Source organism: Conger conger, chromosome 3, assembly GCF_963514075.1.
Source record: "Conger conger chromosome 3, fConCon1.1, whole genome shotgun sequence".
NCBI classification, from domain to species: domain Eukaryota; kingdom Metazoa; phylum Chordata; class Actinopteri; order Anguilliformes; family Congridae; genus Conger; species Conger conger.
In genome coordinates, this window is record NC_083762.1 from 33,261,349 (window position 1) to 33,281,725 (window position 20,377).

Genomic DNA, 20,377 nt, shown 5'->3' on the forward strand with positions numbered 1-20,377 from the left:
TGCAGTGGGGGTTACAGGCCCTCCAACCGAAACCCTCCCTCCCTGGGTGGTCCTACGACCACTCGAGCACTAACGCGAGGGCTGCTAGCTACAGCTGCCGCTGGCACGGTCAGGTTTTCATACCAGACCCTGGGGTGTATCCACTCTCTAGTAAACAAATAAAGGTGTCCTTGTTGTGCGCAAGTTATATTAATGAGTGTGATAAATGTTCATTATTTAGTCTGATGGTGTAGAAGATTATTTACGAGAACATAAATCTGATCTTGTGTTATGTATGAATGTATCTTTGGTTTTCACTGCGTCTCATAACACTGATTGAGTGGTCTATATGTTTAAATTGTAGTCTTTAACGATAGTAATGAATTTCCCTTACCTATATTATTGAATAAATAGTTAGTCTATTACATGGTAGGAGAGTTTATTTTTACGAGATGCTATGAAATGTCATGCTATACTGTGATGTTTATTTCCAGTATCAATGATGTCCTCATTTAGTTTTCATTGTGATTAGTGTCGCAGTGTTGAAGAATTGCTGAAGTTTAAATAAGCTTGCTTCATTGAACTCAGTGGCGGGAAGGGGGGGGGGGTGTTGTTGGAAGGGAAATAAAGAATTAAAAGAGGAATGAAAGGATGCAGGGGGAAGAGGGAGGGGAGGAGGAGATTCCACAGCTGCTGATCTCTCCATATCTGTTTCCCTCCTCAGGCCCATGCCAAAAGGCAGTCTTGGCGTTCTCTCCTCAAATGATTTATGATTTTTTTCTACTGAAATGACTGCCCCTTTCTAATTCTGAAGGATGAAATTAAAAACCGCATTCCGCATAAATTTCTTTTTTCCAAGCTAATCCGGCCTTCTCTGTACCCCGTGAGCAGTTAATTAAAAATGGTTAATTTTAGATGCCGGTAATCTCATTTCTCACTCTGTTTTGTAGCTGCTGAGTGTGTGAGTGCTGCTTGGTTAGTGCCAGTGGTAAGAGCTTGCCTGGTTCTGCATTATTAATGGACCATTTTCCCCACTCCAGTGCAGTGTACCTTTACGCCTGACACAGTGGCTGTTTGACATCTGCACAGGTGGTCAACCCGGGTTGGACATTGTTGGTATCGTCTTGTTCAGTGGTCACCAACCCTGATCCTGGAGATCTACCGTCCTGTAGGTTTTCATTTCAACCCTAATTTGGCACACCTGACTCTACTAATTCGCAGCTCAATGCAGATCTCTAGCTCTTGAATGAGGTGTGCTTTGTTAGGGTTGGAGTGAAAACCTACAGGATGGTAGATCTCCAGGAACATGGTTGGTTGCCACTGCTCTAGTATACACACACACACACACACACACACACACACACACTGCTGGACTGGATTGATAAAACCTCTGCATCTGACAATTTGTCCCGATTCTTCTGTTCAGTTTTTATGTGCGATGACGTTTGAGTGCTTTGGCTATTTTAGTCACCTAGTCTGACTGCTTAGAAGAGTTGCCTACAGAGATTCTGCAGCATCACTAACCCCCATCTCCCTGTAGCTCAAGGTAGACAAGTTCACAGCCTCAGTGCTCTCATACCAGATGTTAATCCCCTTTGGATCTCTGCACCAGAAATTCCACCTGCGATGTTGGACATTCGTACCCTTTCAGTTGGGTAAATCTGAATTTGTATTTCTTAATTGGAAATTGTGTATAAAGTTTTGAAATTGGATTTGTATTTCATCATATGAATTTGTATAGTTTTACAAAGGCAATCGGAATTTCAAAAAACTGAACTTGTATGGATCCTATCAGTATTCCACCTTTCAAATCTCAAAAAGCCATGATTTCAAATTTGCCTTTAAACTCTCCAAAAGTTTTCAGTTTCTGAACATCAGAATACCATTCTGTCTCCTACATAAGCTAAGCTAACGTAATTATGACTTTCACAATTTCAACTCACTTTGTCGTGAAGGGCGAACACGTTTCATCTGCCACTTGTCATGCATGTCCCATCTGATGATGCACAGCAGCCATTTTGCACCAGAATACTCACCACGGATCAGCTGAGACGGAGAAGGAGAGAGGGAGGGAGGAATTATACAGGCTGTTAAACTTGGGGAAGAGCTGGTGGCCATATTGAGGGAGCAGATTTGCCATTTTTACCAGGACACCCGAGTTAACAGCCTGCTGCTTTTTAAAAGTTTAATGAGATCTTTTCTGACTGACTCGGTACCTTGGTTTAATATGTTACCCGCAAGACAGAGTCTCTTACACAGCGTCCTTGTCACAGCACTGGGTCAATGGATTTTCTGCTGGTGCCTGTGGGAATACAGGCCTATAAACACCATACTCTTAACAACATCGCTTTCCCAGGAGGTCTTCCATCTATGTACCTAAGTACCTCCAGCCTAGCACTGCTTTGCGTCAACCAGCAGGAAGTACAGCTGGGTGGATGGAGAGCCCTCCTGAGTGTCTGCGTCTGGAGGACAGTTGCGTGCATGGACAGATTTGGGTAAAATGATTGGCTTTGAGTATAGGTGAGAAACAATCTTATGGTTGCTATTACAACTACGCGCTGGACACACACACACACATCTCTCTCTTTCTCTCTCTCTCTCTTTCTTTCTCTCTCTAACCCGATTGCTGTTTTCCCAGCCGACGCCTTTTTAATCAGGACCGTTTTCCCCCTTCCATTTTTCTTAGGCAATTATAGGCTCGCGCTGGACATTTCCACTGGAGCATTTCAGATGAAGTGCCTTTCTCAAAGGTTACAAAAGCAGGGCCCCACCTGGGGATTGAGCCCGTTCCCTAACCGCTAAATCCGTCCTCTGTGCGCGCGGGCGGGGCAGCGACTGCACAGAGGAGAGGAAAGGCCGTTTAAACTCGGGGCTCCATCCACAGTCCTGTCAGCATTAGCGTCCCACCTCCTCTCCTTTCTCATTCCACTCATCTGGAGTGATCTCTGCTGAGGTTGACCAGTTGGCATTTCTGCCGTATTGTCTTCACTTGTTCATGCTGCAGTTCAGGTGAAGGTCGGAAGGACTTGACTCTGGGTGTTTGGGCACTGCTCGAGGGATCATATTCAATCCTGGGACTCGCCGATGGTTTGCCATTTTATTTTGTTGCACCTAGTCTGTGGAATAATTAAGTGTCTTTAAAGTTCTTCCAGAATACTATTTGTCACAGGGCTTCTGTGTTCTTTCAGTCCAGTACATACATTTCCAAGAGTTTTTATATGAGTGTGCTCGGTGATGTGTGGCCAAGCTACATGTGTGTGCGTGCGTGCGTGCGTGCGTGCGTGCGTGCATACATGTTCATGTATATGTATGGGTGTGTGTGTTTGGGCGTCAGTTTGAGGAGGATAGTAAGAGGCAGTATATTCTAGTTAGAAAACACAGCCCTCAGCTCAATGGTGGGGAAGCTCTCTCTTTCTCCTTGGCTCTCTCTCCCTCAGTCACTCTCTCTCTCCGGTTCAGTGGTGCTGTATTTATCTCTTTCTCTTTCCTCTTTCTCCTCGTGCCTCTCTTTCACTCGCTTTCTATCTCAGCGTGCAGATGTGTGGTGTGTGTGTGTGTGTGTGTGTGTGTGTGTGTGTGTGTGTGTGTGTGTGTGTGTGTGTGGACGAGGGACCTGAAAAGCTCTCGCAAGCTGGGAGTCGTTTTGGATTCGCAGCAGCTGAATGTGATGACGACAGAGGCTGCGCTTATCACAAAGATTTCCCTCCCTCTCATTCACGCACACGCATGCGCGCCAGCATGCACACGCACGCACACAGAATGATGACACGGACTATCTCAAGCCTGCACGTGTTCACAAACGCAGAAGGCACACACACACACACACACACACACACACACACGCACACACACGCACACATTCAGGAGGAGGGTGACTCTTCATAGTTCTCTTGGCCCTCAGGCCTCCTTTCTGTCGTGTTCCTAAGCAACGGGTGCCATACCATGTGATTGGCTGGATGACTCACCTGGCTTGTGATGTCACACTTCCAGTGGTAGTAACGTCAACAGCTACTGATGGAATGGTGGTGCCCAGCAGCCACGCAGATAAAGTTCTTTCTCCTCTGCAGGAGGCGGGGGTGAAAGGGGAGGGGTGGGGGATGACAGACCCCGTTTCCCCCTCCCCCTAGTTGGGTGATCCTGTCGCTATGGCTGGGGGCTTCTGTGGGCACTTTCTATGCTTGCTGCTGAGTGCTGAGTGCCCTGTATGTCCTCTTACATTGCCTGTCTGGGCATTGTTCTTCTCGAGGCAATACTGTGGTTTATTTTTTGTTTTGTATAAGCTCCTTTGATGAAGTAGCTGTTTTGTTTAAGCAAGGTGCTTTGAATCGATAGCTGAACTGATTTCGCCGGGGAGAGTAGTTCTCTATTTTAACTCCTCAGATGCAGAAATACATTGTTGGAAGCTTGTATGTGGCCTGCAGAGAGATGTATTTAAAGGCGTTACGCATGGTTTCTTTAATATTGTGCCTTTAAACAAACAGAATGGCTGTCTGTCAGTCTCAATCAGCTCAGCTGAACCCAGTCGGTATTTGTATGTTTATTTATATGACTGTGATTAAAATTGACCACCGTCACTGGCTGATCTCTTGCATCCAATGCCAACGACTATTCCTTTCACAAAGAGCAAGGTGTTGCACTTCTGCTCTCAGTCATAACAGTTTGGGCTTCAGCAGTTCTGACTGGTTAAGAAGTTGGGGTCAGCCCACAGCTTACACCCAGTTCTTGGGTTTGGGAACTCTGGGTAGTGTGGGTGGGTAGGATATGGGGTGACACTCATAGTGGAGTGATACTGTGAATCACGACCTCCTCGGCAAACTGTGATTATAACTGCCGCAGGATATGATGGTGATTAATGCCGATTAGTCATTGCTTGGTATGTAATCATATTATTTGTATGGATATGCTCTTATTTTTGAACAACCACGTGACTGGAATACCAATAATCTGGGAAATGAGTGGCAAAACACAACTGCCAGTCCTTCTGTGTTAGTATGTGTATGTGTGCCTGCGTGTTTAAGTCTTTAAGTAACCTGCTTGAATGTTTTCAGAGACAGAGAGACAGAGAGTGTGTGTGTGTGTGTGTGTGTGTGCGCGAGTGAAAGAATAGGAACGTGTATCTATTTTGTGTTTGTGTTTATGTCTGTGTGCATGTGTGAATTCTAAACCTGTCAGTAATTAAGCTGTAATTATGTTTTTCTGTTAGAAATGCCTTTTTAAATATTTCTAGACTGAACTATTTCTGAGCTGTTCCTTCTATACTCCTGTGTCTGGAAGGTTCCAAATGGAAGTGTGGATATTCTGTCCTTGGCCTTACCTCTTTATGGACAGTCATAAGTCTTTTTACTGAAATGGAAGAATAATTTTTTGTGTTAAAGGGATATTTCACTTTAAATTAACATTTTATTACCTTATAAAAGAAAGAGAAGATCCGGATAAAGTCTTGTTATTTGAACTGATGTATCCTTGCGCACAATAACATGGGCGTGTGGATTAATATGATCAAACTAAGGCTTGCTGTATTTCTACACAGTAGCCTGTCTGAAAATAGTTGCTCTATTTATAGCTAATCTACACCTGAAAACTTACCAGCTCAAAAAAAGCAGACCTTTTTAGGTTAGTACCGTCTGACCTATTTGTTATCCTCCGTAGATAGGTTGTGTGCTAAACTTTTAATTTAAGCATGGTCCCAAAAATGTAATGGGAGTGAATTGGGAGCTGGACAACCGGGAGGAATGATGGCATTAACGTTGTTCCTCCTGGTTATAAATACAACGGGGTAAACGCTACAAAATGTATTGTGTTACACCAAAATTAACTATCCCTTTAAATGCCCACAGCTGAATGTCTGTTATTCTTGGTGCATAGAATCTTTGGCTGTGCTCTCTCACTGACCTCTGACCTTTCCTGTCTGTGGTCTAGGTTACGCCCACTGGAAGGGCCAGGTACTGACCGCGGACGAGCTGCACGTTCTCTACGAGGGAATCAAGCTGAATAATGTCAACCACTACGACTACGTCCTGACAGGTGAGTCCCCTGCACACCTGAGTTGGGGGGGTATGCGAATTCTCCTCCTTGTCATTTCGGTCGACTCCTTTTGGTGACGATGCGAGATCCCACAGGCTTCATAATTGGGATTCTCCTGGCATCGCTGTTGGAGAGGGGATCATCGCATATTCAGGTCACACTGGAGGTGCTGACATCAGAGGTGTTTGATTATAACCCGAAGGTAAATCCTCTCCTGGATTCTGCTGTGTGCACAGGCTGAAACGCATCATAGGTCAATCATAGTTTTTGGCAGATTTGCGTTCATAGTTCCCCATGCAAATAGTCCTCATCATTTTGAAAAATGAAACATTTCTGAACAAGCTTTTAGGGAGGCTCTTTGAAGTGGTTTCAGCATTCATCTTGAAGGCCTTTCTGTCCATATTTTATATAATTGGTCGCCTTAGAACCTGACATTGGATCAGTATCCACAATACTCTGATTTTGGAGGTTTGTATTTCAGGTGCTGAGACGGCTTTCATTTTCATTTTTTATTGCTTTTCAAGCACTAAACGTCTGACATAGCCTAGTTGGCAGTTTTTGTGGGTCTCTATATTACGATGAATTGGACCTTGAAAGGACTCGAAAAGCCTGAGATTTTATGGAGTAGGTAAATAAGGGAACTGGAAGATATATGGTATGTGTCTGACCTTCTTCTTGCTACCTGAAGGCCGTGAAGCCAGGAGAAGGTCAGAAGACTGAAATATTCTTGCTATCTCATCAGGAATTTGCTCAGGTAATAGAATAATTTTGCAGCTTGGTAGAACCTCGGAGATACAAACACCTTGAGCGTGGAGGTCGTTCGGAACTGGGAAATGTTTGCAACTTTGAAAGCGGCATTAAAATACACCATTGTTGTATGTTGAAAGATGTGGATTTTTCGATTACTGGAATCATTGCTTCGATATGGCCTTATTTAAAAGAAAATAATAATAATAATTTTATAGCTACTGTATAACCAACAAAAGTTAAATTAAATAACCAATAATGAAGCCAATTACAGCATGCACCTTGTATTTTTAGCCAAGACATGCATGCCCCCTGTTCCCATATTTGATTTAGTTTGAGTTTTTAATCAATAGGAAGTGTGTCTCATCTCCTTTTATGCTCATATTTCTGCATCAGTGATAATAAGGAGCTTGATAGTGTTAAATAGTGTACGGTCCATCTGGGCTGACCCATTCTACTGTCTGTCTGTTGTCTGTGACTTGTATCTTGTATGTCTAAGATTCTGCTGTAGCGCTTTTCTTTCATTTAAATGGAAAAATGGTAAATGCCTGCATTTATATAGTGCCTTATTTCAAAGTGCTGTACAATTGATGCTTCTCATTCGCCCATTCACACACACTCGCACACCAACAGCGATTGGCTGCCACGCAAGGCACCAACCAGCTTGTCAGGAGCAATTGGGGGTTAGGTGTCTTGCTCAGGGACACACCGAGGGCGGGATTGAACCTGGCAACCTTCCGACTGCTCTTACCTCCTGAGCCAATGTCACCCCCAATTTATGTATAATGTCGAGATCAGCCTGCCTTCAATGGGAAGCGCCTACAATGAAGTGGTGTGCAGCAAGGGCCGACTCCGTCTTGATGAATGTGAAGGGCCAACCACACTTGGCGTGACCAGAGGGAGACAGTGAGGGTGACACTGTGTGGTGTAATGGCTTGGGAACTGGGATGTAAGCCTGTAGCCGAGTGGATAAGGGACATGACTGGGATATTTACATTACATTACATTAATGGCATTTGGCAGACACTCTCATCCAGATTAGACTAAGCAGGAGACCATCCTCCCCTGGAGCAATGCAGGGTTAAGGGCCTTGCTCAAGGGCCCAACGGCTGTGCGGATTGTGGCTACACTGGGGATCGAACCGCCGACCTTGCGGGTCCCAGTCATTTACCTTAACCACTACACTACAGGTAAGGTTGGTGGTTTGATCCCCGGTGGAGCCACGATAAGATCCACAGAGCTGTTGGGCCCTTAAGCAAGGCCCTTAACCCCGCATTGTTCCAGGGGGGGATTGTCCCCTACTTAGTCTAATCAACTGTAAGTCGCGTTGGATAACAAGCATCAGATAAATAACAAATTATCATCCTAACCCTGAGCAAAGGTGGAGCACTGGCATTGCACCCTCATGCAAAGGTACTTAACCATGAATCGCTGCAGTAAATATCCGCCTGGGGAGGTGTTGTTAAGCTGTCTAAGTTGTGCTAGATAAGAGCCTCTGTTAAACACCTAATTGTAATATAATGAGACTGTGCGAGGAGAGGTGCCTTGAACGATCCCCGTTCGGTGTATTGTAAATCAAGCTCAAGCAAGTGTTTACGATTTATGCCGATATCGATGCCCTTTGGGTTCGGCGCGTTTTTGCTTCAGCGGTTGCGTGCGCCTTTGAGGCGGTTTGTATGCTGCCGGTTCCTCTGCGCTCGTCGGCCATTTGTATTCCATTCCGCGCCCCTCCCGAAGTTCTCCGAGTCGTCCCAGATGGAGGCGACGGCCGGTTAAACGGGTGATAATGATATAATGTAAAATGGCTTGTTCTGCAGGTCCTGGAGGAAGGCGGCAATTAAGAAGACAGAGTCGTTTGCCTGCTTTGTTTTTATTTTCTCGCTGATTTATGCTGCCGGACCTTTTGGCCACGTGGTGCGGACGTCTGGCGGGTGGGAGGAGAGGGACGAGTGCCCTCTGATAGATTATGTCTCCTTCGCTGTCACCTTGAGGATGAGCGAGAGATGCTCGGTAAAGAGAGAGAGACAGAGAGAGAGAGAGAGAGAGAGAGAGAGAGAGAGAGACGCTCGGTAAAGAGAGAGGAAGAGAGCGATGGTGGAGAAAGTCAGGGAAAGGTACAGAGAGAAGAGAAAAATAATCAATTTCTTTAAAAGAAGGGAGCGTGAGACACGAGAAGAGAGAAAAGTACGGTAATAAGGGTAGAGATGGGAACAAATGGGAGAGATGGTAGAGATAGATAAAAGGAATTAAAGATGGTTGGATGGGGAATGGAAGAAAGAGAGAAAAGGAGAGGGATAGTTTAAGCTCCAGAGCTAATGTGTTGTAGCTCTCCTTTTCCATCCCTTTCTCTCTCCCCTGTTTTTCCACTTTGTCCTTCCCTGTTCCCTCTCCTTCTTTCCCTCTCTCTGCCCCCCCCCCCCACCTCTCTGCCTACTGTAAGCTGCCTCTCACCATGCTAACTGAGCGACCAATCAGAAAAGAAATATTTCTGAAACCTCCCGCCTATTGTCGCACACTCCCTTTGGGTTAGGGAGGCAGACCCAATTTAACTGAGTGACAGTTTTGTCCACTAATCACGGTCCTCAGGACAGAAGCCTTTGGGGTCCAGAATGCCTTTTTTTGTGGGGGAATATGTTTAAGAGGGCAGTACTGCAGTCATGCAGATGCAGTGACCCAGAACCAGACCTATTTGTACCTGCACGTTGCTCAGTTGTGTTCACATCAACGTGCAGGAGTTATTAGCCTACAGCCTATACTTATCCAACAGCTATTGTTACTACAACGTGCTGTTACTGCTATTTCTACTGTACTATAACTGCTACTGCTGATGATACTATTATAACTGCTGCTAAATGGATGCAGTGTTGACCAATGCAGTGTGTACTTGTAATTATAGTAGTTGTGACAGCTCTTTTCTTTCCATAGTAAAGCCTACATCTAATAGTGCTACCACTGTTGCTACTACAAATCTTAACACTACTGCTAGCTGCTAATGCTAGCAGTATTGCAGCCTTGCATCCATTTGCAGGTGGTCTTATACCGGCTAAATTACAAAATTAAAGTGCAGGTGTGCATTCAAATGGGTTAATAATTACAACAGCCACGACTGAAGGATATTTGTCAATCTTAAGACTGAGTTAACTGTATCAATACCTTGTAGTGAGTACTGCTACTACTACTATTACTACAACCACTGCTGCTTCAACTACCTTTATTTCCGCAAATACAACTACAGCTGCTACCCTTCTTCTACTAATACGACTATGCTGCTCATAATGCCATTACTTTAATACCCCTACTCACCACCTCTGGCCCTACTTCTGTCATTATTAATGATAATTATGGGAATATAGTGCGCTTCTTAATGACTAGATAAAGAGTGTTTTTATTGAAGTATATCATGAGCTATTAATATCAGTATAATGTTCATATAATGGGCCTGTTAATGTAAATGCCCCGTTGTTACATTAATGTCGGAGTAATTGGATAATAACGATGCAATGGATATATTTTAAACTGCAGGCTAAATGAGACAATATGTCAGGTGTTGCCTCCAGATGAAACATTAAGATTACATTCAGTAATTAATTCAATGCAGTTGTGGAGACTTGTGCCGCAGTTCGGAGGGCAACTGACTCTTGAGCCATATACCAATTCTCCCAAACGCACTATAATATGTCCAGTGTTAATTCAACACTAACCATGTACAAATGGTCCTACACTTGACCTGAGCAGGACCGTATGTACTCTGTAAGTGTTGGTTGAACACCGCACATTTTACTGTGCGGCTGTAGAGGCTCGGTCTCCCACTATGGTACTTTCTCTGTCTTTCTCACTCTTGCTTGAATAAAGTAAATTGTATGAATGTAGGGTGCACGGTCCTAATAAATGAATATACTGTAAACATTCAGCAGTGAACCCTCCTGCAAACCCTCACTCACTCATTCGCATGCACACGCTCGTTCATGCAGGTATGCGCCCACACACACACACACGCACACACGCACGCACACGCGCGCGCCCACGCGCGCGCACACACAAACATTAATTGTTATGGGCGATAAGGAACCGTGTTGTCAGCAGAACCGGTGGAATTTTCTCCCGCTGTCCTTATCGGTATTCTTCGCTGTCGCACCTGTGCAGAGTCAGCACTGCAGGACTGTTGAGCGACAGGTACGCTACAAAGGACCAGGGATCCTCTCCCTTCCACCCCCCGCCCTGCTCCCGCACGTCAGGGCCTCTGACTCATTTTGGGGAGCGGATGTATGAGTGGACGAGTGTGGGAATGCATAGTGAGCAGAGCAGGCCGTTCAGCCCCTCCGGGCTCCTCGTTTACTCGTGTTCCAGAAAGTGTCGAGCACTGCATCAAGCCTGGACTTGACCGCCACAAGGTTCTCTGCCTCTAATGCGTGACCTGGATACTGCTCCTGGTATCGATGGAAGAATACCGTTTACGTTACGCATACAGTACCTTCGGAATGTTTTCACCCCCCCCTGTTGATTATTCCTCGTTTTGGCGCGTCGCAATTTCTTGCAAAGTCAAATTAACATATATTTAACATATACAGTGCCCTCCATAATGTTTGGGACTTGATTTGCCTCTGACTTGCCACAATTTTAGATTTAGAATCACACAATTAACATGTGGTTAAAGTGCACATTCTCAGATTTTATTAAAGAGTATTTTTTATACATCTTGGTTTCACCATGTTGAAATTACAGCGGTGTTTATTCATAGTCCCCCCATTTCAGGGCACCATAATGTTTGGGACATATCACAGGTGTAGTTGCTAAGGTCTGTTTAATTGCCTCCATTTTATTACAAATCTCAAATTGAGGAGTACAGTGGCAAATAAATAAATGGGTCTTTGTTCCAAACATTATAGAGGGCACTGTATTCAGCAGAATGTCAAAAACAAAACCTGAAAATAACTTTAACTGATAAATGGTTGGGTTGCTTTTCAGCGGCAGGGAATAGGAAGCTTGTTACCATCAGGGGCAAGATGGATGGAGCCAAATAAGGGGAAATCCATGAGTCAGTTTAAGTCTGCAAAAGATCTGCATTTAGTCCAAAGATTCATGTTCCAACAGGATACTTGCTCAAAGCAATAGCAGGAACTACAAAAACGGGAAGGTCAGTATTCCACAATGGCCCCAACTTCCGGAATCACAAATGTGTTTAATTTGTTAGTGAATGAAAAAAAAAAAAAGGAAGAAAATTCATTCTAATTCGAAGGTTTAACAGGACAAAATGTGGACAAGTTCAAGGAGGGTGAACGCTTTCTGAAGAAACGAGCGTAGTTCGGTGGATTTCCACAGGTTCCGCTCTCGGCTAGCTCTCAGAATACGCGCATCTGTGCGCTGCCGTCACGCACCGTTAGCGTAATGATAGAGAGAGAAAAAAGCCCTGGAAATTCTCTGCCGCTGTCAGGACACTCTCGCGGCGTTGCCGCGCTGTCACACTCCGTTAGCAGCTGCTCCGAAACGCCGGGGACTCTGGGACGGCGTGCCTCCTGGCGGCAGCCGCCGCGGATGATCGGGCTGAACTGTTCTCCGAAATGCGCACCGCCGGCCACTGCGGGCCACCGGCCGCGTCGCAGGGGTCCTCTAAACGTGCGCGCGGTGCAGGCACAGCTGCGGGCACCCGAGCACCAGCAGAGGACGGTCCCCCTGAAAGACACGCCGCGGCCGAAGATGCGCTGCTCTTCTGGAATGCCGGTCATTCGATATGAGGGATCCTGGGAAGCCCTGAGTCTCTGCCACCTGGCAGCCCACAGAGAGAAAATATGGAGACTTCGTTCTCTTTGAAACCTAGCCTGCCAGGCTTACTTTTTTCTCCTCCAAAGCTGGTGAAAGCAGTTCAGTTTATTGTGAAAATCCTGGCCGCTTTTGCAGCATATCAATGTTTTCTTTCACATAACAGTGTTTCCTAGCCAATGGCACCACCTACACCCCCCGGTGTGCCAAGAGCTGCTACTGTAAGTGCTCTTCCCAGAAGGTGAAGTGAGTGTCTTTTGATCCGATCGTCTCGACCGCGAAGGCGGAAAGGTTAGACCCCTGGCCTCAGCCTGCACCTGTTGTCGCCGGGAATGAAGAATTGATAAATGGCCCATTTCAGCCGGTCGATTCTCAGAATTGACTGTTGAGAAGCAAGGCAATCGATTCCACAGCGACAAACGTCTGAATCGGCATCGTAAATAACGCTGCTTCTGCTTTGTTTCCCGTTCGGCATTCGGTCACCCTTTCATTCAGCCATCTGCTGTCTGCTCCCCCTCTGTTTGACTCCAGGCTCCGGGTTTTAATGTGAGAGTAACGGGGCTGAATGAGTGATGGGCTGAACGGATGAGCCAACACTGCCCTCAAGAGGACTTCTGCCTAAACTGTCTTTTTCCATCTTCATTTCATCAATGGTTTGGCCAACTGCCCTCTCCCTTCCTCACAATCTGAAAAGAATCAATTCCTTTGATTACTCTCAAGAAGGAATGGACTCTGAAATTGACTCCATCTTTGATTTACGGTGCAGTCAGTATTTGCACAGTGAAACAATTTTTTGTTGTTTTGGCTCTGCACACCGGCGTATTTGAAATGAAACCATGAATAGGAGGTAAAATTGAAGACCGTCAGCTTTTAATTTGAGGGTATTTGCATCGGCTGAACCGTGTAAAAATGATATCCCTTTTTAACCACAATTCCCCCATCCCCCATAGTTCCCCCCCAAAACAACAAAACTTTTGTCACTATCCAAATACTTAGGGACTGCACGGTATTTACAATTAGGTTCACTTTTTTACTGTTGTTTTTTACCCAGGATCCTTTTCTTCCCACAGGGTACACCAGAGACACGTCCTTCTTGGAGATGGTGGTGGACATCGTGCAGGAGCTGAAGAGGGCGAACCCAAACCTCGTGTACGGTGGGTCCCTGTCACTTCCTTTCAGCATTTTACCTTTAGCCTTTAAGCGTACACATGCACCATAGTTATTGGGCCTTTCCCTTGTGCTTGACTGTTTTTTTTTTTTTCCTTTCATTTTGAACACCACAGATATCGACCTACCACAATGATTTTCCTTTCATATCTCTGCTTGGTCCGTAGGTGATTTATGAGAGGCAGTGACTTTGCAGCTTTAACTCGATTATTCTTTCAGGAGACCTTGCTGATTCTAAAATGCATTGTTATCACCTTCTTTGACACCAACATCTTGTGACTCCAGGGCTGGTTGCACCAGCTGGATGTAAAAAAAAGTTGGTCTTAACGGTTAAGTCAGTCGTAGCTATGTTCGACGTCGTGTTCAATACAGGTCTGGCTCCAGGCTTGGGCTTTTAAAACTGCCTGTTTTAGTTTGGTCTACATCATGTTTCAGTCCATTGGTGGAAGGAAGAGATGAGGGAGGTTGGGAGGGAATGAGGGAGAGACAGATGATGTGTTTTGAGTCCAGGCCATTGGTTATGCTGCTGGAGCGCTCGGTTGGTCGATGGGAGAGGAATCTATGAAAGACTGAACTCGGTTGGAGAAGCAGTTGTGCTGTGCATCTGAGTTCTGGAGCATATCTACAGCACTTCCCTCTCTGGCCTCCATGGGCCGCTGGTGCCAGTCGTGCCCTGGTTTCCTTTCTGCATCTCCTCTCCTCCTCGGACTCATTCTTCCTCCTGCTTCTTCATCCTTTCTTCTTTTCTCTTTTACTATGCATCAGTTTCTCACTGTCTTCATATCGTCCTCCTCATTCTTTCTGGCTTGCCCCCCATTCTTCCACCCTATCTTTCTTGCTCACTCTCCACTTTTCTTTCTTTCCTCTTCATGTTTCCTCTCCCTGTCATGTCCATGTCCATGTCCTTCCTTCTCTCCCTCTCCCTCTTGTTTTTTTCCTCCCTTTCTCTACCTGGCCTGTGATGTCATTTCTGTATCTGGGGGGGGCTCCAGCAGGGCATGCTGGGATATGCAGGGTGACACTCGGGAGGCTCAGCGCTGAGGGTGCGAGAGCTCTTCCTGTTCTCAAGGTCACTGCTGAGTCCCCCTCCCCCCCCCGTACGACCGCTGGAGCGGGAAATGGTTTCAGTCAGCCGCGCTGAGTGGTGCGCACAGTCATGAATGAGACGTGTTATCGCCTCCGCTGCTGACGTCACGCGCCTCTTAAACACGCACTCCCCTCTCTCCACCGGGCCGCAACTAGCGGGGGACGTGGATTCCAGAAGGAATCGATTTTATTCAGCTACACTCGCTCCTACCCGCTCGCACGTCTCCAGACTGGAGGCCGCTTTCTTCTGATGTTTTCTTTTGTTTCTTGCGTGGGAAGGAGAGTGAGAGAGAAGCAGAAAAATATGAAAATTAAAACATTTTATTATGAAAACTGTGTTATGACATGCATGTGTGTTTGTATATATTTTTTTTTTTACTTTTACTGTTTCATAACTTATGAATTATATCTGTCGAACTGTCTGGTTGTAAAGAGACATTTGGGGTGTGTGAGCAGCTTTCCATGAAGGGAGAACTGGCCATGAAAAAAGGTGTGTGCGTGCGTGTGTGTGCATGCACAAGTGCCTTTGCGTGCGCACGTGTGTGTGGGTGCGCGCGTGCAGGTGTGTGCGCGCACCTTTGTGTGTGTGTGTCTGTGTGTGTGAGCACCTTTGTGGGTGCGTGTGCGTGTGTGTGTATGTGTGTGCGTGTGTTATGTGTGCTTGTGTGTGCGTGCACGTTTGTGTGTGTGTGTGTGTGTGTGCATGCGTGTGCATGCACAAGTGCCTTTGTGTGTGTGTGTGTGTGCGCGCACCTTTGTGTGTGCGTGTGTGTGTGCATGCACCTTTGTGTGTGTGTGTTTACTGAAGTGCTCGGTGTGCTCTGTCTTCCTCAGTGTGTGACCCAGTGCTGGGGGATCATGGCTCCATGGTGAGTGTCGGTTTTGATTTCCTTTCTTACCTTTCTTTCCTCCACGCATTCCCTTCCTTCTCCCTCCCTGTCTCCCTCTGTCCCACTGGGAGCTGCAGGGTCAGATGCTTTTCATTGTTACTCAGCACTTAATTGATCAATTAAAGCAATTGTTTTCACTGCTACCTCATCTTGTCTTGATTTCTTGGGCCTGAACTGCTTGCTAATCGAATGTGAGAACAACACCTAGCAGACCGGTGCTTCATCCCCTCAATCTCCCACTAAATTTCTCTTCCTCCCTCCTTCTCTTCATCCCTGCATTCGGTCTCTTGATTCATTGCATTTTTTTATGTATTCTGAAATTGAAGCTCATACCTTCTTTCAGTGTAAATGCACACCCACACACATGCAAGCACAAACCGTATTTACAGCCTTATTACGCCTCCCCTATTATGCCTCCCCACATGAGTGTTAGAGTGCATGACTCTGTATGAGGCAGTGGGCCTCATTGAGGGAGGGATACTTACCTGTGCTGTGGCACACTGAGTCATTACTGTGGTAGAAAAGCTCTCACCCAGCCCCGCTCTGTCTGAGGATGAAAGCAGCCCGCAGAATTTTCTCTCCGAGAATCCCGGATTAATTACTGCCTGCTGTGATGTTGCACTTTGCGTAAAAAGAGGCATTTGTAGGATGTGGGGCAGTTGGTGATGTCACAGCTTGTTATTTCGCAGACCTAGGTTATATACATAATCTCCCTCTTCTGTGCGAGGACTGTGGAGAATGTGAAGTGATTCAAGTATGACTCGGAATGGAATTGTATTGTATCTTTAGTTAATGTGACCGTTTTGATTACTCATTGTGTGAGCTTCATTACTGTGCCCCCTCCCGTGTTTGCAGTATGTTCCGGAAAACCTCCATCCTGTCTACAAGAACAAGGTGGTCCCCGTGGCTGACATCATCACACCCAACCAGTTTGAGGCAGAGTGAGTTAAACTGCACGACTCCATGACCGGAAACGCTGCTCATATGTCTGAAATCTAAATACATTTGAAATGGCATGTGTCTGTAACTGCAACGGAAATGCCACACCTGTTTGTGTGCTTGTGAACACCCAGAAATGCTATTTGTGTGTCTGGGAACTCCCAGAAATGCAGTTTGTGTGAGAAACACTGTTATATGGGGAGTAATTGTGTTTGTACCACAGGCTGCTAACGGGGAAGAATGTCAGCACAGAGAAGGATGCAGTGGAGGTGAGTATGCACTACATACTCACTACATCTAACCTGTAATGTACTTCTATGTGCACTATTTACCTCATACTATACTTATATGTACACTACACCACAGCTACACTATATGTGCACAGTGCAGTCCTTAAGTATTTGGACAGTGACACATTTTTGTTGTTTTCACTCTGTACTCCAGCAAACAACTGGTTGAAATAAAACAATAATTGTGTGGTTAAAGTGAAGACTTTTAGGGTTTTTACATCCATATTGGCTGAACTGTGTAGTAATTGTAGTAATTGTAGTCATTGTTATACATAGTCCCCCCAATTGGCTGCTCAAATGTTTCTTGGACACGTTAAGTTGAGTTAAGTTGCATAAAAGAGCAAAAGGTCTAGAGTTGATTCTAGGAGTGCATTTAGAGTCTGTTGTTGTCTCTCAAGATGAGGACTAAAGAAGTGTCAGTGTCAGTAAAGCAGGCCATCATTAGGCTGACAAATCAGAATAAATAATTCAGGGACATAGCCAAAAAAAAAGTTAGCAAAAGTGTACATAAAAAAACCTGTAGAGTTCTGGAACAAAGTGTTATGGACTGATGAAACGCAGATAAACCTGTACCAGAGGGATGGAAAGAGCAAAGTGTGGAGGATAAAAGGAACTGCTCAATAGCCAAAGCACCCCCACTCATCTGAAAAACATGATGGTTGGTGTATTATGGCCTGGGCGTATGGCTGCCTCAGGTGCTGGCGCGCGTGTATTCATTGATGATGGCAGCAGCAGCAGGATGATTGCCAAAGAAACATCTTGTCTGCTCAGATGCAAGCAAATTCTTCAAAACTGATTGGACGGTGCTTTATCATGCAGCCGGACAATGATCCAAAACATATAACCAAAGCAACCAATGAGTTTTCAGGCTTAAAAGGGGAATGTTCTTCACTGGCCAAGTCAATCACCTGATGTCAGTCCAAATGAGCATGCATTTTACTTGCTGAAGACCCGACTGAATGGAAATCGCCGCAGAAACAAGCAGGAGCTGAAGAGGGCCGCAGTACAATCCTGGCAGAGCATCACCAGGGAAGATATCCTGCATCTGGTGATGTCTATGGGTTGACTTCAGGCAGTCTTTGATTGCAAAAGATTTGCAACAAATTATCAAATATGATGACTTTATTTCAGTTTATGTTAATTTGTCCAATTACTTTTGGTCCCCTAAAATTGCAGGGACTGTATAAAAAGCGCTGCAATTCCTACATTTTATTTCAACAGTTTGTCTGCTGGAGTATAGAGTGAAAACAACAAAAAATTTGTTGACGGACTGCAATGTACGCTACACGCATGTCCACTATATTATCGTGAGCGCGGTAGCGATATATGTTTGCGTTGGTTGGCACTTCCAGTCAAAATAGCACATTTTTAACCTCAATATCTCACCCATTTCAAAACCATCAAGGTATGGAGAGCAGGCTGATGTTACCGTCAGAGCTGATCAATTACATTTCCTGTTTTTATAGGCTTTCAGCACATGCAAAGATTTCACTTAAAGCATTGTTTTTTTGTGATTAATATGCACATACTCTACACACGAGCCGGTTTGTAAGTGTTACATTTCCGGCAGACATAGACGCGTGTTTGTCCCTGTCACTCCTGTGCAGGTGATGGACCTGCTCCACAACATGGGCCCTGACACGGTGGTCATGACCAGCTCTGACCTACCCTCCCGGCTGGGGGACCGCTTTCTGGTGGCCCTGGGTAGCCAAAGGATGGGTGAGACCAATGTTCCACACCGTGTGTATGTATGTGTGTGTGCTTGCATGCATGTGAGGCTCTGTGAATTCTCTGATTGGGAGTGTGGCTTTGAGTATAATTGTCTGAGTGAGAGTGTACATGACAATTAAGTTGCGTCAGTTTATGTCTGTGTATGATGTGTGTGTGTGTGTGTGTTCCTGTCTCCTCCAGTGAAGCCAGATGGTACCCGGTCGACCCAGCGGATCCGAATGGAGATCCCCAAGGTGGATGCGGTTTTTGTGGGGACAGGGGACCTGTTCGCTGCCATGATGCTGGCTTGGACTCACTACCACCCCAATGACCTCAAGGTCTGGACCTCTAACCCACCGCTAGACACAACCCACATCCAAACCAGAACCATAACAGTAAACACAATCCAGAAATAACCTGCTGCCCCTCGCAGAGATAAAGAAACAAGAGTCGTCATGAGCACAGTTTTCAACTGCAAGATTAAAATATTTACCTTTGCTAAAATTATTTTTTTGCAAAATGTTCACTTGCAGTTCAGCTGAAATGCAATCCATACGCTCACCTACCCTTGAAAACCATACGTTTTGAACACAAGTCCTAGAATTATAGGGGAGCAAAGATGCCATCCTCTCTTTCTCTTTCTCTCTCTCTCCCTCTCTCTCTCTCTCCATCTCTCTCTCTCTCACACAGTCTCAATTCAAATCGACTCACCTCCTCTCAGCTCAACTCAAGTAAATTCAGTTCAGCGCAGTTAATTTGCTTTCCCTTAGATTTCATTAGATTCAATTAAATCAATTGTATCTTAATTGACAGGGTAAAGATCAGTGTGCATATCAGTGGCATGTGGTTCTGTACTGGACTGATAGCATGCTGTTTGTGAGCCCTCTTGATACTACTGATATCCTTTCTGCATCATGACTTTCCCCCACAACCTTACTGCCTATATTCACCACTCAAGTTTACCCTTACTCTTAACATTGAGATAACCAAACCAAACCATCATATTGTAGCACAAGACACATTCAGTTGCTATCTCTACAATATTTGGATAACCTCAAAACCATGCAGTTTCCTAATGAGGTCTAGCCACGACAGATGTGTATATAAAATCACAGTTCTCGTCAAATATAGATAGCTGTCTAAAATTGTTCCAAGGTACTGGTATAAACTGGTAGTACAAAGTAAAAAAAAACAAAAACAAAGTAGAGCCATATCATTTGTTTATTTAAACAATGATGCTAAAATCATTTAAAGAAAACTGTACAGGTAAGTATTTATAATTGACACTATATCATTTATGGAAACCATTTGAGGGTGATTTGCGGGTAATTTACAGGGAGACTTTGAACCAAAAAAATAAGACCACAATTGACCTCTAAATCAAGCAAAAACTGCAGGAGAATGTGTCCTCGGTGTTAAATGCAGAACTAAAATCTACAAAAGGAACTCTGGCATATGCTTTGGGCTGTTGAAGATGCCGGGCTATTCAATCAGAAAGTGTCAGGGTGGCACCTTCAGTGTGTCTATGACTATGATGTTTTTTTATCAACCCTCTCCATAGTCTTGCACAAAACAGACGTCAGACTTACTGACTCATTAAAAGCAACCGCTCCAGCATTTTTTGGCAGGAGAACAACATTTGACACTTTCTACAAATTTGGCACAACACTTCTGTCTAACAGACCCAGAAAGGGCTGGGTGAGAATTCATTTTAGTTGGGGAATACAGTCTTTGAGTTACTTGCCCAATCAGGACCTGGAGCTTTCGTGGGCTTGATGCATGCAAGGC

General features: G+C 45.1%; 1 protein-coding gene across 3 annotated transcripts in view; it reads left to right on the plus strand.

Annotated features, from left to right (window-relative positions):
- The window catches only part of pdxka (pyridoxal (pyridoxine, vitamin B6) kinase a), a 31,908-nt gene that overhangs the window by 6,425 nt on the left and 5,106 nt on the right, over positions 1-20,377 (plus strand). For all 3 annotated transcript variants that reach the window (XM_061234870.1, XM_061234872.1, XM_061234871.1), the window contains exons 3-9: positions 5,899-6,003; positions 13,578-13,661; positions 15,595-15,629; positions 16,506-16,591; positions 16,813-16,858; positions 18,487-18,598; positions 18,791-18,927. In XM_061234870.1, the coding sequence (XP_061090854.1) occupies positions 5,899-6,003; positions 13,578-13,661; positions 15,595-15,629; positions 16,506-16,591; positions 16,813-16,858; positions 18,487-18,598; positions 18,791-18,927 (605 nt within the window). The remainder of the gene's footprint in view (positions 1-5,898; positions 6,004-13,577; positions 13,662-15,594; positions 15,630-16,505; positions 16,592-16,812; positions 16,859-18,486; positions 18,599-18,790; positions 18,928-20,377) is intronic.